This window comes from Carassius carassius, chromosome 31 (assembly GCF_963082965.1).
Source record: "Carassius carassius chromosome 31, fCarCar2.1, whole genome shotgun sequence".
Lineage (NCBI taxonomy): Eukaryota > Metazoa > Chordata > Actinopteri > Cypriniformes > Cyprinidae > Carassius > Carassius carassius.
The window spans coordinates 6,296,408-6,315,997 of record NC_081785.1 but is presented as its reverse complement, the minus strand read 5'-3'; the positions used below and the strand labels follow the sequence as shown (position 1 = coordinate 6,315,997).

Sequence of the window (19,590 nt, the reverse complement as noted above, 5' to 3'; positions counted from 1 at the left end):
AAATTTTTAAATTTTTATTAAAATTTTTTTGCACCTCAAAATGCTATGAAACGCATTACATTATATGAAAGGTGGTGTTTTAGAAAAATGTCAGAGTATAATTTGGTTACAAATGACTATAAATAAACAAGAAAAAGTATGAAAAGTGTGTTTTCCACCAAGTCCACAAAGCCAGATGTTCCCCTAGTTGAACAAACACCCAATTATACATTTTCCATGTTGGAAAAGCGAACCAGCACATTAAAAGAAGAACAATGTGCGATCATATCATTTCCAGAGGCCAAAGCCATTTCATAGCCTGTAATGAGCACACTACTTTTATCGCAAAAATGTGCAACATGTTTATTGTGCTGTTGGATGAAAATGTTTACATTTAAGTTTTCAGGCAGACATGACAGGCTAGTTATCTGCTTTGTTTGCCTCAACCTGTTCTGACCCTCTGCAATTCTCTCAAATGTCAATGCCAATTTCTTCCAAATGACATTCATCAGTTTAGCGGTTTGAGAACAATATCCATCTTTCTGGAATCTTTATGTCCTCATAAAGAAAGCTATTGGCAGGGTCCCAATCATCCAGTCACGTTTACACAGAAATTCATGCCATTCTAACCTCTACATCAGTTGGTATGTAGCTGCATGAGACATTACCGCTGCAAGGGTTTGGCCTCAAATTCAGAGAGTTTTCTGTAGCGCATGCGTGGGGTATCTCCCCTTGAATTGTCCTCTTAAATTTCATGAGCTTGTTCGTGGTCAGTGTTATTTTTGGTGAAGTCCTCATCTATTTCCCAGCTATCCAAAAGCATCATTCCTGTCATCTCGCCTCATCTTGTTCCGCATGATATTTTGGTGTTGAAATCGATTTTTCCTTCATTTTCCTCAAGCATCTGCACCATCTGGGCTTGACCTTGAACATTGCCATTTTGATTAGCGAAGCAAATAACAGGCAACAAAATTTTTTCTTGCCATAGTTTTTTGAGCTCAGGTATTGATGTAATCTTAAGAAAGTTGTGTTTTAAGAATGACCAACATCCTTGAATGCCCCTCACTTCCTCCTCACATGACTGAGCCGGTCTGCATACGAAGTCATTTTTTTTGAAGCAGATGGCATAGAAAGAGTTTTATTGCCACAAACCGTGCGCTTCAATAAAAAAAAGCGTTCACGCTTTCTCAAGCAGTCATTTGTGGCATGTAATATTGCAGCTGCTAGTCAGAGCTGTTTTCCAGACTAATCTCTCATTATTCAGTGCATGACATCATTTTTTATCTCCATGCATATCCTCACCATCAGACTAACCTGAGTGCTGTACTGTACTGTACTGTATGAGCCAGTTTTAACAAAGCATCATATTCAAGCTTATGGTTGCAAAGATTTCCACTGCATTTCCTGTACCAAATCGTGTTCCTGTCTATCAACTTGTCTGTCTTGATGTGTTGTCACGTGATTCTGTTCTCTGTTTGTAAAAATGGTTGAGTTTTCCCCTTTATCCCCTATCTGGAATTCCTTTGGAGGGCTTGTATTGATTAATGATACGCTTCCAATTCATTCCGTACAGCAGTTCTGCTGTATTATTCTCAAATAATTTCTCTGCACACAGATCTCATTATTTTAAAGTTCATGCTTGCATGCAAACCAAAAAAGTTATGTTTCTGTCATGTAAAGTTGCAGAAATATTTTTTGAAATAACTCATTTTGTTTATTCTGAAACACTGCTAAATGGGGCTCATTTTAAATGATTTGGTATTTCCTTTTGAACAAGACAAAAGGTGAAATGAATTTGGAATTGAGGGCAAGAAGCCTCAAGACACCTAATTATCAGTTTGATGGACGCATCTCTCACTCTTATAGTTTTTTGGTACTGTTTCAATATGCAGTAAAGGGTCAGTACAATAAATTTATGTTAAAGTTGCATTACAGATTCTTGTTAGCATTTAGTGTAATACTGATCAGTTCTAAAGGCCAAAGTTCTACATCTTTCCAGAAGACCTTTTGCTGTCTCATATTGAGACTTTTGATGGAACGCTGTAATTACAAATAATCAATCAGGAATTAACAAGCTCCAGTTTAGCTTTGCAGTGATAGAAATGTGTATATTTCTGAAAAAAAAAAAAAAGAAGCTTGGCACAAACCAGATACGAATGAATGAAGAATGAGATGGGTCATTCCTGTAACGCAATACCTTTTAAGCTCTGTAAAATTGTAATTTAAAAACAGTTACTACTTACAGCTTGAGGGCTTTTAAAGCTTTTTAATCATCTTGTAAAATGTTGATATTAGCTTACTGATTTCTGTAATTGTATGTTTTAGAGTGAGACTAAAACCACAATCAGTTAAGATAAGTAAAAAAAAATTTTTAGTGGATTCATATTTATTAATTGCGACATTGCTATGACTAACACTGACTAATATGATTCCCATTTTGAAAAGTTTTCAAAGAGTTTATTTCATCCAGTGCAATATTACAATTAAACATGCAATGTTTGGGGCCAGTTTATTTATATATATATATATATATATATATATATATATATATATATATATATATATATATATATATATATATATATATATATATATATATTTAGAAAGAAATTAATACTTTTAATCAGCAAATATGACATTGAAGACAATTCTAATGTTACAAAAGATTTCTAAATGCTGTTCTTTTAAACTTTCTATTCAGAATCAGTCAGAAGAAAATGTATCACAGTTTCCACAAAAATATTATCAACATTGTATAATAATAAGAAGAAAGGTTTCTTGAGCACCATTTAAATGCATAGTAAGAATGACTAAAGAAACATTTAGTCATTCTTTGCTCACCTTCATGTTGTTTAAAAGCAGTATTAAACACAATATATTTTCTGTTGGCCTATTAAACAGATCAAAATGTGAGACATTATAACTAAATATGGCTTATGTGCAGTATATGTGAAATATGCTGCCTTTGTAAAACTGTAAAACTAGTGTACTAGGACTCATTACTCTTCCTTATATGAACACCAGATGGCATTATATGCTGTACTCATGATTTTAGATTCACAGAATACTAAGAAATTCCCAAAAGATGCATATGTAATGAGCTGGATTTTATTTATTCACCTGATTCAAGCAAATATCTACTTTTTAAGAGTAATTGTAGCTTGTATTGTCATGCTGATTAGACAGAGGTGAGTGTCTTTTTAGACTCAAAAGCAATTAGATGCTGTTGGAAGGCAGGAAATGAATAAAGAACGGTAAAACAAAGGGAAGAATGGTCCAGATTAGAGAGCCAGTATTTCTGCCCCCATCCTGTGCCAAGAGAGAGGGAGTTGCTTTTATCACAGGCCTGCAGGTGGCCATTCAGCATTGGAGCTCTTGTTTAATTACCTGTCCATAGTGCGACCAGAGATAAGACCACCAGACACCCGACATTGAGATACACCTCTTCTGTTAGAAAAGTTTTGAATAGTTTCACTCTGCAAATATTGATTGATGCCTTATGTGTTTGCATTCTAATGGGACGCCTTACTGCACAGATGTACACTCTTGTCCGGTGCCATCGGTCAGTTTTATTTAAACAAAAAGTTAGTTTATGTGTTGATGCACATTGTAGCATTATTAACAGACTGTATGTAATGTAATTAGATGAAACAAGTCAATCTGGCATTGTACTAAAAACATTTGCAGCCTTGAACACTGAAGGACTGTTTTATATATTATATTAAGAATCTCATTACGTCATTAATCACTGCTTTCCCTATATGTTAGTAGCCATTGTGTGGCTTTATTGTATTAAATTATTTTTGAGAGGAATTTATTTGTTATTTTCTATTAGGAAAATATAGATTTTAGATGATTAGATTTTGTTCTAATTTAGCATCTCATAATTTAATACTGTTTGCCCTAAAGCTTTCAGAGAGTTTATTTATATTTTTCTGTAGAAGTCATCTATTTTGAACCCTCCTGTGGAATTCCTCAATCAATACTCTGCTGCTTTTGAACCAAAGTCTGTGGGTACCGACTATGATTATCGATCTTTCGTTATGAGATTTAATGACTTTACTGATATAAAAACAAGGAATCTGCTCTGTATATTCCAGCAGTGTGCCGCAAATGCGAATAGCCAAACATCTGTGACCTACAGGCTCTGGTTTAAAGGCTTTTTTGACCTCACTTAACCTTCGATGTACGTATTGACCCTCAGCTTGCTGTGTTGTTTGTCTACTCTCCCTAAATGCAACTTACTTTACGCATGCGACATCTTGCAGTAAAAAATAAAAAAAAAACTAAACCATTTTCAGCCAATTTTCCTCTCTCTTTGACATACATCCAGACTGCACGCCTGTTATATGTTTAAGACTAACAATGACAGATATATTTGTCTTTGGGTCACATGACAGAGGATGCAGTTGTCTGTTAAACTCTCCCTCTCGATTGTGTCTGTTTTATAGTTTGTGCATCTGGTTGTAGTGTGTGAAAATTAGAATTGCTTTGTTCTTTTGTCTCTGGGAATTTTGTCTTTTTAGTTTACACACTCAAATCAACTTCATTTTTTGTTGGTTACCATTTTTTGACTAGCTGAATTTTGGGGTTCAAAATTAGTGGTGAAATTTTAACTAGATGTGAACATCAAATCAAAATTATCATTCATTTGATGACGTGTTTTGATTTTTGGTCTTCTTTTTTAGATTTGGAACTAATTCAATGAAAATTCCATGTGCCTGCAGTGATAAATCATTGAAATCGTTTTAAAATGACAAGAATCAGATCAGGAACAAAACTACACATCCTCAAATGCAATTTGAAAATTATTCATCAAAATGCACATGATGGTCAGTGAAGAGGTTCCAGATCTTGATACACTTCTCTTTTTTTTCCTTTTTTTTCAAATTCTGAGAGTTGATCTTGATGAACAATTGACGTTTTAAAGAATGTTTCCAAACTGCATGGCGAAGAAGTTGCAGTTTAGGGTTTGTCAGATTGTCAGTGTTAGAGTTTTGTTCTTTTTTGTAGATGGGCATGTATATGCTCATTGTTTGTATATCCCCATCCCTTCCTTACAGCCAAAAACGTTAATGCTGCCCGACCGCTTCGTACTGCCTATACATGGACATGGCAACTGACTTACACAATCACCCCCATCATCATCTCCTATGTAGTATGTTCATAGGTCCAGTTCCCTTGTCACAACCCTCTCCCCCCTTCCTCCCCCCTCTAGCTATGGTAAACTATGTAGTCATCCATTCACTCAAACCTAAAGATTAAAACCAATCTAAGCAAAAAGTTTAATTACTAGAATGTAGATATTTATTGAACAAAAAATGCTATATAACTCAAAGGCTCAAATATGTACAGTTTTTGTAAGAAAACTGGATTATTTATCAAGTAACAAAAAAAAAAAGAATACTGGTGAAGTTTATTTTTCATGTTATGTGGTGTGGATGTATGTGTTGTTGCCTCCCTGTACTCTGTCTCATGTGGGAAACTAAAATATATATCTAATTAGAAACATGATGACAGTCATTTTGTTTTCACAAAGAAAAAAACCTGTCCAAGAACATTCTTACACAACTTTCTTTTGTACGTTTTTTTTTTCTTCATGCCAAAATCATGCGGGCAATTTGTTGATGTAAGTTGACAAAAAATTATTATATGCTTATGTGTTTGTTTATAATATATTTGCTTGTTTAAATTCTTAATATAATGAGATCAAGAAGTACTGATCTCGATTTGCTAAATTATAATGTTGATATTTATATTGCCTGTTTGTCAGTACTGTATTGTGTGCTATTATGACTTTATTGAGAACTTATGGCATTTGGCTTTGTTTAGTTTTTGTTATTATTACAGTCTGCCTCTTTAAGTTCTTTTAATTTTGAATTGTATTTTTATGCAAGTTTAAAACCTGATGGCAGTTTTATCTTACATTTGCAATGACAGTCTGAATATCTAGCAGGTAAAAAGTAGAAACAATTTCTTTCTGAATGGTGACACATTACTTATACTTGAATAACTGAGGATCTTAGGATGTACTGTAGCATTTTAACATACAGAAAGCGGCATTCAATGTATTCTTTATTACTTAGATTTAGTTATTACTTATTAGATTTAGTTGTTGCTTATTACTTTGATTAATGTCTTGCCCTTTCATAACCAATCAAATTCAATAGATAATAAAAGAAACCATTCAGCTGTCATTGCATTATGGAGATAGTAGCTGCCATTAAGAAGGCTTTCTAAAGTCAATCAAAAGGCAAGAGTCAGTGTACTGCTGGGGAGCCGCATCTTACATCACACGTGTGTGTGTGTGTGTGTGTGTGTGTGTGTGTGTGTGTGTGTGTGTGTGTGTGTGTGTGTGTGTGTGTGTGTGTGTGTATGGAGTGAGAGAGAGGTTTTTCTACAAAAATATACAAGCTGTTGACATTGTTCCACTTATAAAACAGATGAAACCGTCATGAGGTGAGACTTCACCTTGTGGCTTATATAATGGTTTTCTTGTATGTACTACATGTTGTTTTCTTCTGACATTTATTTTTAGATTGAGACTTCATGGCAGTAGGAAAGGATTGATTGATAAATTTTTAAATGATGCAAAATATTATTTCCAAAAAATTTAAATATTTTTACAGTAAGGTTGCAACTCAGTAAGTTAAAGCACTCATTAATTTCTTTTATTATTAGTTCATGTTGAAATGCATGAGCTAATTTTAACAAATGCAACTGTTGTGTTAAAAAGCTCATGTTATTTGTTCAAGAACATTTTTTTTGTAAAGAATTATCCAGAAAGCAATTAATTCAAAAGCTCACAAACCAGCTCACCCACAAAGTCCTGTCTAGTCCTTTTGATGCCAATTTATACTTGTTTATGATCGATATTGTTTCGCTTTTGCCTTTTATTTTTGATTATTTATTTATTTATTTTGTACATTCTGCCTGGTATGTGTTAGTGTTTTTTTGTTTGTTTTGTTTTGTTTTTTTGCAACTAGTTTTCGAGACTAACATGCCTCGTGTCTGTGTTCAATTGTAGGAGGTGAATTAGTTTTCCCAGTACTTGTAAAGGATCCCTTAGAGCTCCCCTCTGTAGCCACTCGTACACCCTCCATTCCCTTTCCCCCAACCCTCCGCCCCCACCTCACCATTATTGAGACCACCAAAGAGTCCCTGTCCATGGCCACTGAGGCAGGGGTACCTTGCTTGTCGGACCGAGGCAGCGATGATTGTGATGATGATGATGGCTTGATGATATCTGGTTATGGCTCTGGGGAAGCATACGACTCTAACCTGCCCCCTACTGATGATGAAGATTTTTACACCACCTTCTCCTTGGTAACAGATAAGACCTTGTCTTCGTCGACCTTTGAAGGTGGCTACAAAGCTCACGCGCCTAAGTGGGGATCCAAGGACTTTAGACCTAACAAAGTCTCCGATTCTGGTAGGACTACTACCACGTCTTTTTCCCCCAAGCTGAGCCGCTCCACAACCACGTCCACGCCACCCAAACTGCCCGCAGGCAAAATGAATCACAGGGAGCTAAAGCCCCAGCCCGACATAGTCTTGCTTCCATTGCCCACTTCCTATGAGGTAGACAACACAAAGCTGAAGAGCCCATTAATAACCTCCCCCATGTTCCGTAATGTACCCACAGCAATCCCCACGGAGCCGGGCATCAGACGGGTTCCGGGGGCCTCCGAGGTGGTCCGTGAATCTAGCAGCACCACCGGAATGGTCGTCGGGATAATTGCCGCTGCCGCTTTGTGCATCCTAATTCTGCTGTACGCCATGTATAAGTACAGAAACAGGGACGAGGGATCCTACCAAGTGGATGAGACCAGGAATTATATAACCAACTCGGCGCAGAGCAATGGAGCAGTCATGAAGGACAAGCAGCAGAGTGCGAAAAGCGGCAACAAGAAACAGAAAAACAAGGACAAGGAGTACTACGTGTGAGTCCGAAAGTCGCCCGTCGCTTTGACAGAACTTTGAGCCGTTGGACACTGCGCCGAGAGAGGGCGACAGGAGCCGAACCCCGGCACTGTGCCGAGAAGGCGAACTCTAACGCGAACTATACCATAAAGCACACTTACAACCGTAAGCATACCACAAAGGTAAAATAGCAAACATTAGTGACCTTATTCCTCTATCTGGTCGGAGACGTTAACAGTGTAGAATATTCCACAGCTACATCATAATCCTAAGTGACTTTTAGAGGTATGTGAACCTTGGCGTAAATCTTGTTTTTATTTTTATTTTATTTTATTTTGTAACTCTGTAAAAAAAGAAAAAGAAAAAAAAAGAGGAGAACGTTTCAAGCATGTAAGAGACACATAGTGCTGATGTCCGTAACGAAAGTGGGACCCAAACAATGTTGTTCACGCGAAAAAAAAAAAGGACTCCTGCCAACAAAATAAATAAAAATATGAATATATATATATATATATAAATAAATTCTATATATGAGAAATTTGTATTGTTTATACATTACATGTGGTGTCTTATCATTTTTGCTCTCTGCAAAAAGAAGAAAAACACATTGTAATAAACGATGACCTGTCACCGAGGCTCTGACAGCACAGCACTGTTAGGATTTCCAGCTGTAACTGATCATTTTAATTGTGCAACCAACTGTAATATTGCAAATGTGTGAGTTTCCAGAAAGACAGTGACATTTCCTTGTCTCAGTAAAGCGACTGATTGTAGTGCATGCCATGCCATCCTTCGCTTCGATCACAATCGCCCACCGGGCCGATCCAATCATCAGATAGACATCTTGTCCCTCAAAGCAACTCGTCAAGGGAATGTGCCACAGAATGGAACTTTTTCAACAGTATGTATGTTGGTCCATTTGCTCTCGTCACTTTTTTATACAGCTGTCTGATGCAGACTGGCGAAGTGCTATGATACTGTTAAAAGATGTCTATACGAAAATAAATCTAATGTGAAAAGTGTGAGAAAAAAAAACGTATCTGTTGTCGCAGTCGACTGTGTCGAACGAGAAATTTGTTTACATATTTTATTATATGATAGCAGTTGTACTTTGTAGGTAGATACAACCTGAGTTGTATTTTTTTTTAGTAACTATTGTACAGAGAGATCATATGATTGATTTATTCAGTGTGTTTCATGCATAAGAATCCGACACTGTCGAGTCACGTGAAGGAAGAAAAAATATACAGTACACACACGTTTTTGTCAAAGTCAAAGACAGAGGATATTGTTAGATTAGAGGTCTAATCTTTCTCGCAGATGTTTCTAAGTCTAAGCATGGATATTTGACTACTTGAAGCTGTCTATGAAATACAAGACACAATTCTTAATTGTTCTAAGGTTTCCCTGTTATCAGTTGTTTTATTTATAAAAGAATCTAAGAAATATATAATAAAGCAGCCTAATATGGATACAGACATGCACCTCAGATAATTTACGCCATGTGTTTCTTACCTTAATGTCTTAATACGAGTGGTCTGGACTGCAGTGAGCGCTGTCGCATTGACCATTTTTTGCCCTTTTTGTTCCTATTCATGTATATTTTTGACATTTATATATATTACTGTACCATAAATATGATGTGAAGATGCGCCCATGTTATTTTTTTATCTTTATTTTCTGTTCAACCTTATGTGCGCTTTTATTATTTTCATTTATGACGTCACAGTCATGTAGCTTGGCTTCAGACAATAACTGGCAATGATCTATAATAAAACATCCCATGGAGGTTGATCATACAAGGGTTGTCTTAATGTACACATATCTATACTCTGTTTAGTATGTGCGGTGATTCATATTTTTCAAACATCAGTCAAGCTGGATGGCACGTACACTTTAATTTCCTATTCTGTTAGGACCTTTTTAATGTGTTCAAGAGACTTGGTCTGAAATATGCCTTTCCTAGCATGCTTTAAATGCATGCCTCACTTTTTCAGTAGCAAGTCAGAGAGCAACAGTGAATCAGTTTTCATCAGATGTTGTGCAATATTTTCTTGGGAGATGCAGATTTATAAAAGAGTACTCACAATGACCTGTTAACAGCATAAGAGAAGCGAACTTGATCACAAAATATTTCTCTTTTGGTTACCAAGGCAACACAAAGGTACAAATCAGAAGCTGTGACTTCTGTTGGGATTTAATTGTTTTATTAGATATGGTAATTCAAGTATTCCTGACTATAAAAGAAAGTAGGAAGACTTTTAATAAGCTATTGTTTGAGAACAAGTATGATGTTTGAAATCCTGATTAGGAACAAAAGTATCAGCTTCTGTATGCACACAACATAAAAACTGGCAGACTGGTCACATGACAACAGTTTTCTACAGATGGCGAGAAGGTGATAAACGGGGATATGTTTTTGAAGATAACATCAGTATATAGACTAATCAATGAAATTAATATGAATGTTCAATTCAGTTTTAGTTTCATTGTTTTGTTTTTCTTCAGTTTTGTCGGATCCACTCATGCTGACAGCCATTTGGAGTAACAAAGTGCCACTCACACCACTAAACCCCACTGACTTAAAAAAAAAAAAAAAAAAAAACAATTTCATTTTTGCGTGAACTATCCCTTTAAGATATTACAATAACTCCTGGACCCACAAATCAGCTTCCCAACATCCCCATGATGATCGATATCATGTTCTTTCCCTTACTTAGCCTCCAACCCAATAAGAGAAATAGAAATGACATTGTAAACAAAACAACACAAAACAATAGGGATATGAATCCGGATCAGAACAGAATGAGTTTAGTATTGACATTTTTCTGAGCATTTTGCAGCATTTAAGGAACACGTATATTGAAAACACTCTGAGGAAACAGGAAACAAACTCTTAAAGGATTTTATATTTAACCGAATTTACAGAGCATGAAGGTGCATACCAGGTTTAATGGTTCTTACCTGAAGGTTTTCATAAAAGTGCTAATGTTAGTCAATGATGGGGAAAGAACAGGGAATTGCATAAAAGAATGCGTGAAATAATCTGTAAGAAACCTGCATCACTATTCTTGTTTAAAAACTCAATAAATAACAATTCTGCCATCAGTTGAGGCATGAGGGTGCGTAGATGACAGAACTTTCCTTTTTGGGTGAACTATCTTTTGGATGCACATAAAATTATTCTGCTCTGACTTGACAGTTTATTTTATAAAACTGTTGTGTGGTGAGAAAATATGAATGTAAACAGCTAGAATCCTAATTTGGTGGCTTTAACATGATGGACAAATTAAGAAATTTTTTATGCATCAGTATTGGTCTATGGTAACATAATGAGAGCGATGAGAGAAAAAGCCTGGAGGAGAGGAATCTGGTAAGAGAAATAATCACGTTTAATATTAGGTTTCTGTAACCAAGCTTTTACCGCGAGTGAGGAGTTCGGCCTGTGTTACTATCGAGGTGCACTGCCATAATAAAATAATAGTTGTGAATGTGTGAATAACTGTTTCCCCTCTTATCATTAAAAACAAGAGATGCTTTCGACTGGAACGACTGGAAGAACAGACTTCATCCCGGGGCGGCTGTCAGAACATTGAAATGTTTTGTCAGAGTAATGAGCCATGTTAGTCTCACTCCTGCAATAAACTCAATTTAACCAAAAGACTTCGAGAAGGACCCACCTGAGAACATGCTGGAAAAGCTACTGCAATCTGCAGTAAATCTTTTTTAGAAACGGCATCATAATTAGCCGACTTGTGAATGTAGGGTGACCCAGTCACAAGATATGATAAGATATCAAGATATCAAGATATCACAAGATATCACAAGATATGATAGAAATTATTGCATTTTTCATTGCATATTATAAATCAAATTTCTGTGTCAACTTAACCAGCAGGGCTTTTCCTCCTCTGGCATAAGATCATGAGTGAAAGAGAACTCTCTCTAAAAATCTAAAAGAAAAACGTAAAGGCACAGATACTTTTCTTTTTTCTTTTTACTTTTTTTTTTTTTACGTTTTGATTTCAGTTGAATGATTTACTTGAGTTTATTTAACTAGCTATAATATATTTCCGGCTAACACCTGATTCTGACAGCCTAACTGTCCTTGTAAACACTGGATATTCATTCAACTTGTTTCGCTGAACAGAGGTGGTCCAAAACTTGCCCCTTTTTTTAACATCTTAAATTTCCTTACGCATAACCCTAACACAAATCAAAACCAAATCTGTTGGCCTCATGAAAGATTAGTCATCACGCATCTCAGAAACCATCTCTACTAAAAATAGTTTAGTCTAAGCTCAGCTTTTGAGATGGATTGGTTGTCAAGTTTTGCCATGAATCTGGATTATTTAATGAGTCTGTAAATTAAATTTAATAGCAACCCAGCCAAGTCATCAAATAGCTTCTGGAAACTGGTCTCACAAGATATACATCTTTATGGTCTATTAAATTTATTCACATAAAATTCAGCATCTGTGAGCCCAGCTTTTATCAGACGAGCAGGAAATATTTTTTTATGATTTATGACTATTTCAACCTGATTCATAATAAACTGATGAAGAAAAAATGCATGTAGACATCTGTGTGGCATTTTAATTCAAGGTCAAAAAATGAAGTACAGTACATGTGATGGATGGAGAAAGAATGTTTCAAACACATCTTGTCCGATTTGCTGCATCTTTAATTAGCCAAATGGCACAATAAAACAAACCCTGCATTAAAAATAGTAGGAAACAAGGCACATGTAACAAGCTGCTGATCAACATTCTTAATAGTTCCTCTCAGGAATATATGCAAAATACATTCAATATTAATTCATGCCCAAAGTACTTTTTCCGTTTTAGTTGTTAGGATTTCACAGCATCAGGAAGAGATTAAATGCATGAAGACATGAAAGCACAGCTCTTAAAATTATTAACCTTTATTTTAACAGAATGCCTATTAATCTTCTCTTTAAATTTATGAAAGAATTCTGAAAGAAACTGCTGTTACAATAAATGTGCTTAAATACAATATATGTTATTAATAATAATAATAATAACAGTATATTTTTTTATATAAATTGATAATCCAGTTTTTGTTTGGTCAAGAATGGTTTCAAGCATTTAAATTAAACTGAATTTGCTCATAATTAAATATTTTGCTCATAAATAGATGAAAAGCTAATTATGAATTTCAGCGTAGCTCTTAGTGATAGTCCCATAGTCTCATCTACTACCAGTAATGTAACAAACCAGAGTATGTTGATTAGCATGGTGAGTTATGTTTGATATATATGCATATGCATTTGGAGTAACAAAGTGACCAGAAGTCATTAATTTTCAAAGACAGTTGGTAATTTCCAGCTTCACAGGTTACGGTGACTGTTTTGAAATGATTTGGGTGTGTCCAAATGCAACAACAGTTGATAAAAGTTTATGCAAATAAGCAGCAACTACCTCAGTAGTCATTTTTAGCAGCAAAACAATATATTCATTGTCATAACAAAATGTTAGCACGAAACCCACAATCCAGTCTAACCTGGTGGAAAATGTGTGTTAAATTCTCATTGTCATTCATCATGAAAATTAGGCTTACACAACTCTGTGATACTCTACTGGAATTAATGCATGCTTTCATGGCCATGTTTGCACACTTGCCTAATTTGCATAATTTAGTTTAATTTTCCTAGTGAGTTCCTCCATGAGATTTTGCTTTTATTATCTTTTTTGAACAAAATTCCATACATGATGTCTAATTCATCCAAAGAGAGTAAAACGTTGAGATAATCTTTATTTATTGTTACAGAGAAGATATATATACAGGTGCTGGTCATATAATAAGAATATTATGTATTATATTCCTTCATTACACACAGACTGATATATTTAAAAGTTTATTTCTTATAATTTTGATGATTATAGCTGACCACTAAGGAAAATCCAAAATTCAATATCTCAGAAAATTTGAATATTACTTAAGACCAATACAAGAAAGGATTTGTAGAAATCTTGGCCAACTGAAAAGTATAAAAATGAAAAGTATGAGCATGTACAGCACTTAATACTTAGTTGGGGCTCCTTTTGCCTGAATTACTGCAGCAATGTGGCTTGGCATTGAGTCGATCAGTCTGTGGCACTGCTCAGGTGTTATAAGAGCCCAGGTTGCTCTGATAGTGGCCTTCAGCTCTTCTGCATTGTTGGGTCTGGCATATCGCATTTTCCTCTTCACAATACCCCATAGATTTTCTATGGGGTTAATGTCAGGCGAGTTTGCTGGCCAATTAAGAACAGGGATACCATGGTGCACTGTGTGCAGGTGCCGAGTTCTGTTGGAAAATGAAATCTGCATCTCCATAAAGTTGGTCTGCAGCAGGAAGCATGAAGTGCTCTAAAACTTCCTGGTATACGGCTGCGTTGACCTTGGACCTCAGAAAACACAGTCAACGAACACCAGCAGATGACATGGCACCGCAAACCATGACTGACTGTGGAAACTTTACACGGGACCTCAAGCAACGTGGATTGTGTGCCTCTCCTCTCTTCCTCCAGACTCCAGATATCCAAAGGAAATGCAAAATTTACTTTCATCAGAGAACATAACTCTGGACTACTCAGTAGCAGTCCAAGGCGAGACGCTTCTGACGCTGTCTGTTGTTCAAGAGTGGCTTGACACAAAGAATGCGACAGCTGAAACCCATGACTTGCATATGTCTGTGCGTTAAAAAAAATAAACATTTGAAATATATCAGTCTGTGTGTAATGAATGAATATAATATACAAGTTTCACTTTTTGAATGGAATTAGTGAAATAAAGCAACTTTTTGATGATATTCAAATTATATGACCAGCACCTGTATATCAAATGATGACACCAGATTAAATCAAATTTTGATTGATTGCCTTTATGGAAACCGGAAGAACAGAGCTGCGCAACATAACATGACAGTGCTACATGTACAAATATTAAGCTAACTGTCATTCAATAAATACCAATTAAACATATCAGCATGAGATTGACAGGTCATGCAGGGGCATCTGGGATCAGTATCATCTGATTACTTGATGCTGATGTTTCCATGAGAAAAGGGGGTTTTATTCACTAATAAATATGCTCTTTCTTACTTCACAGGAGTCCTAAATGATTTTCAGTGGATTTTCTGTTAATTGTTAAGGATTACAGTGTTCATGCTGAAACCCATGTCTTGCATACGTATGTGCGTAGTGGTTCTTGAAGCACTGACTCCAGCTGTAGTCCACTCTTTGTGAATCTCCCCCAAATTTTTGAATGGGTTTTGTTTCACAATCCTCTCCAGGGTGCGGTTATCCCTAGTGTTTGTACCCTTTTTTCTACCACATCTTTTCCTTCCCTTCGCCCCTCTATTTGAAATATTCAAATTATATGACCAGCACCTGTATATATATATATATATATATATACACACACACACACAAATAGAATTATTTATTAGCAACATCAAAGATGATCCTTTATGTCCATTTTTTCCAACAAATGTCAAAAATTAAATCTGTTCATTTGTTTCAAATTCATCATTTCACATCTTTTTTGTCATTTTTATGTTATTTAAAAACCGATGTAAGAATCCAAATCCTATGCCCAGGTATATCTGATATTCTCTTTAGCTTTGATCCTCACTCTCACAAACAGGACACAGAAGTTGCTCTAAATAAAAGAGGCGCATGAAATGTACAATTTCGTAAAGAAGATCTTATTCACACAGAAATAAAGGTACAACAGCTGTCACTGGACCGTACCTTTTTAAAAGGAACACTTTTGTACCTATTAGGTTCTAATATGTACACTTTAAGTACCAGTATGTACCTTTAAGGGCCCAGAAAAGGTACCGCCCCAGTGACAGCTGTTGTACCTTTATTTCTGAGAGATTATGGGTGGCTGGATTATTGAACCTCACTGACTGAGGTAAACCATTTTCTTCGTGAGAAAGTTAATTAAAAGTCTACAAAGGCTTAAAATGCAATAAACCCTCCTTAACGTCCAAATAAGTTCTGTTGATTGGGACCATTCATCAAAACAGACCTTTTCTGTGGTCGAAATTAGTCCTTCCTTTTCTGTAGGAAAGACTTTTGATTTAGGATCTAATCTAACTGCCTTTTCACTTTTGTTGTTTATTCATATTGTCAGTAAATATAAAGGAATTGGAATGAATTTGCATATTTAGTATGTTGCATTAGTGACTCGGTCATAAAATCTAATGATGACACCAGATTAAATCAAATTTTGATTGATTACCTTTATGGAAACCGGAAGAACAGAGCTGCGCAACATAACATGACAGTGCTACATGTACAAATATTAAGCTAACTGTCATTCAATAAATACCAATTAAACATATCAGCATGAGATTGACAGGTCATGCAGGGGCATCTGGGATCAGTATCATCTGATTACTTGATGCTGATGTTTTTATTCACTAATAAATATGCTCTTTCTTACTTCACAGGACTCCTCAATGATTTTCAGTGGATTTTCTGTTAATTGTTAAGGATTACAGTGTTCATGTTGTGCAATTATCATGTTACTCGGGACAGCTCCATAATGTGTATATTTACAAATCTGACATAGCCCTCTGTTAAATGTCTGTCACACCATTCTGCTGCAAAAACATATTTTGCAGAAGTATAAAACTAAATATTGTTCATGCAAGCAATATGTAAATTACAAGTATTTCATTATATTACATTAGGTTTTTTATAAATGACTGAATTTGGGGGCCTCTGAAAAGTAAAATTATCTTTACTGTAATTGAAAATGTTACCTATCTGGCGCCTTTGAAGAGTTTGGAATCTTGTCCGTTCTTGTCATGCCAGCAAATAAGTCAATCTTGCCATTTTATTCAGAGTGATTAGTGACATGAAATTTACAGCTCACAGACAATTGCGCCCATGAGCAATTCTCCTCTGGGGAGTCACGGACCAGCTAAACAACTATCACCGAGATGAGCAGGAATGCTAAAAGATATATTTTATATTCATGATACGCATAAAATATAGCATGCACTTTACCATCCAAGATGACATGCTACACATAACAACTGTCGGGGAAAAAACTTTTGGAACAAAAGCATCATTGTAATGGTAGATAGAGATTTAGCATGACACAAATATCCCAGAACTCATAATATTGCCATTTACAACATCTCATAATAGGTAAGTCCAATTATTCTTAAAAAAAAAAATAAAATAAATAAATTTACATCAATTAGTGCATTTATAGGTAGACTATTTTCACTGTCGAAGAATTCTACCTATTGTCCCTCCAATGAATAGAGGATCATCAGAACCATGTCATTTTAAAACAGGAACCTGATCCACAGAGAGAGAGAGAGGGAGAAAGAGAGAGGGAGAGTGGCAAGAGCATTGATTCATTATTAATCTAAGCTGCAGAGCACTGGAGATCAGCCACTGCTTCATAGGAATACTAACACACCAGACTGGGAAACTGCTGTGTCGGACTGAGGAGGATATACAGTATATTTGTGCAAAATATGCATGATCACAAGAATGCTATTTTCTCTCTCCAGTTTCTCTTTCTTTTTTGTTATTGCTATTTAATGTTATTTGTTGAAAAAAAATGTAAACGTAAAAAAGAGACACTGAAAAATGAAAACCATTGTACGTTTTAGTGCTTGTGGTTATACACACACACACACACACACACACACACACAACCTACACAGTTAAGTCCAAACATCTGATATCACATGGGATTAAAAACCTAATGTTGAAGGAATCTCTATTTCTTATTAGAAAAAATAATCAAATTAATAGTGGTAATAATTAAATTGTTCAATTGGAAATATTAAACTATATTATTTCTAGCCACTAGTCAAATAAGGGAACTTGTAACATTTATCATGCGACTGTTTGTACAGAGTCAAATATTCTTGGTTTATTATAGACCACAAATATTCAGGTTTATTAACTAAAACCATTATAAAAAGAAAGAAAGAAAGAAAGAAAGAAAGAAAGAAAGAAAGAAAGAAAGAAAGAAAGAAAGAAAGAAAGATAAAACAATTTTATTTCAGTTAGTTGCCAAGGCATCACTTTTCATTCTCATTGTTAATTAAAACACACACACACACACACACACACACACACACACACACACACACACACATAGTAGTATAGTAATAGCATTATAAAATAAGACTTGCACTGAAGCAGAAGATCTCTGGATCATTTTCAAGTCATCCTGCATCCTTCAAATCATCCTGAATATAATCAGCAGGTTTTATGCAAACTTACAACTTTTCACTCAAATTATGCTAATATCATATGTAAAGGGAAACATAATTATATTCACAGGTGAATCTGTGAATCTGTGTTTAGAGTTTGTCTGAGTAATTAGCACAAAACATGCAAATAATGCTTCAAGTGTTTTCTGTTACTGAATGCACAGCTCCCTCTAGAGACACGTGATGTGTGTGCAGGTGTGTGTGTGTGTGTGTGTATTTGTGTGGGCATGTGCATGTGAGATCACTGGTAGTTCTTCAGGGGGGTGATTCTGAACAAGAGCCAGTGGTCAAATCCGCTGCCTGTTCTGGCCAGCGTGACACAGACAGCATGATGTACCAATGCTGTATTGTCTGAAGACAATGCCACAGTTCTCCCAAACATTCCCTTTCAACAAGTGGAACAAAATGTCGGTCACAGAACAGTATCTTTCTTGTACAGACTTCCTCCCTTTTGTTTGCAAAAGAAAAGAAAGGAGAAAAAGACTTTGTGGAGTTAGAAAACTACCTTAATGTGACCAAGTCTACTTTATGGCCTTCAGTTCTGTGCCAATATATTTACAACTTGTTAAAATATATAACTATAATTGTATGAGTTACTTACACTCATAAAAAATAAAGGTTCCAAATTATTATTATTATTTTTTTCACAATGCTATTGAATGCCACTGGCAATGCACTTTTTTCTTAGTGTAAATAATATTTTAATAATATAAACACTTTTCAACTAAAAAATACTTGCAAAGAATCCATGGATGTTAGAGATTCTTAATGGAACCATCAAAGCCAATAAAGAACCTTTATTTTCAAAAGCGTGGGGAAAACAACTTAGGATAATGTTTGAACTGTAACTATTGAACTGGATTGTGACAATGTTAAATAAATAGTCCATTTAAAAAATTTAATTTGAGAACCTTTGAATTTCTTCTGCAGAACACACACATATATACAGTGTGTGTGTGTATACATATGAGTGTGTGTGTGTGTGTGTGTGTGTGTGTGTGTGTGTGTGTGTGTGTGTGTGTGTGTGTGTGTGTGTGTGTGATAAGAACTTTTCAATGGGGTTATTTAATAACATCTTTTATGTAAAATATCTTATTCAGGACAGTACTCCATAAAAAAATAACATGCATTTAGTATGATCTCTCGTATCTTGTTAAAATTATTCACATTTCCACAGATTCTGCAAGGGGTTCACAAACTTTCAAGTGGCACTATATATATACATAAGCATTTTGCAGCATTTAAGGAACGCGTATATTGAAAACACTCTGAGGAAACAGGAAACAAACTCTTAAAGGATTTTATATTTAACCGAATTTACAGAGCATGAAGGTGCATACCAGGTTTAATGGTCCTTACCTGAAGATTTTCATAAAAGTGCTAATGTTAGTCAATGACGGGGAAAGAACAGGGAATTGCATAAAAGAATG

General features: G+C 35.4%; 1 protein-coding gene across 17 annotated transcripts in view; it reads left to right on the top strand.

Moving 5' to 3' along the window:
* Window positions 1-9,704, top strand: part of nrxn3a (neurexin 3a) — a 300,820-nt gene extending 291,116 nt beyond the window's left edge. For 8 of the 17 annotated variants that reach the window (XM_059518721.1, XM_059518709.1, XM_059518714.1 and 5 more), the window contains one exon: window positions 7,007-9,704. In XM_059518721.1, the coding sequence (XP_059374704.1) occupies window positions 7,007-7,926 (920 nt within the window). In that variant the 3' untranslated portion in view covers window positions 7,927-9,704. Of the gene's footprint in view, window positions 1-5,042; window positions 5,609-7,006 lie in introns of all 17 variants that reach the window. The other 9 variants (XM_059518722.1, XM_059518720.1, XM_059518718.1 and 6 more) reach the window with 3 other exon arrangements.
* Window positions 9,705-19,590: the final 9,886 nt, after the last annotated feature.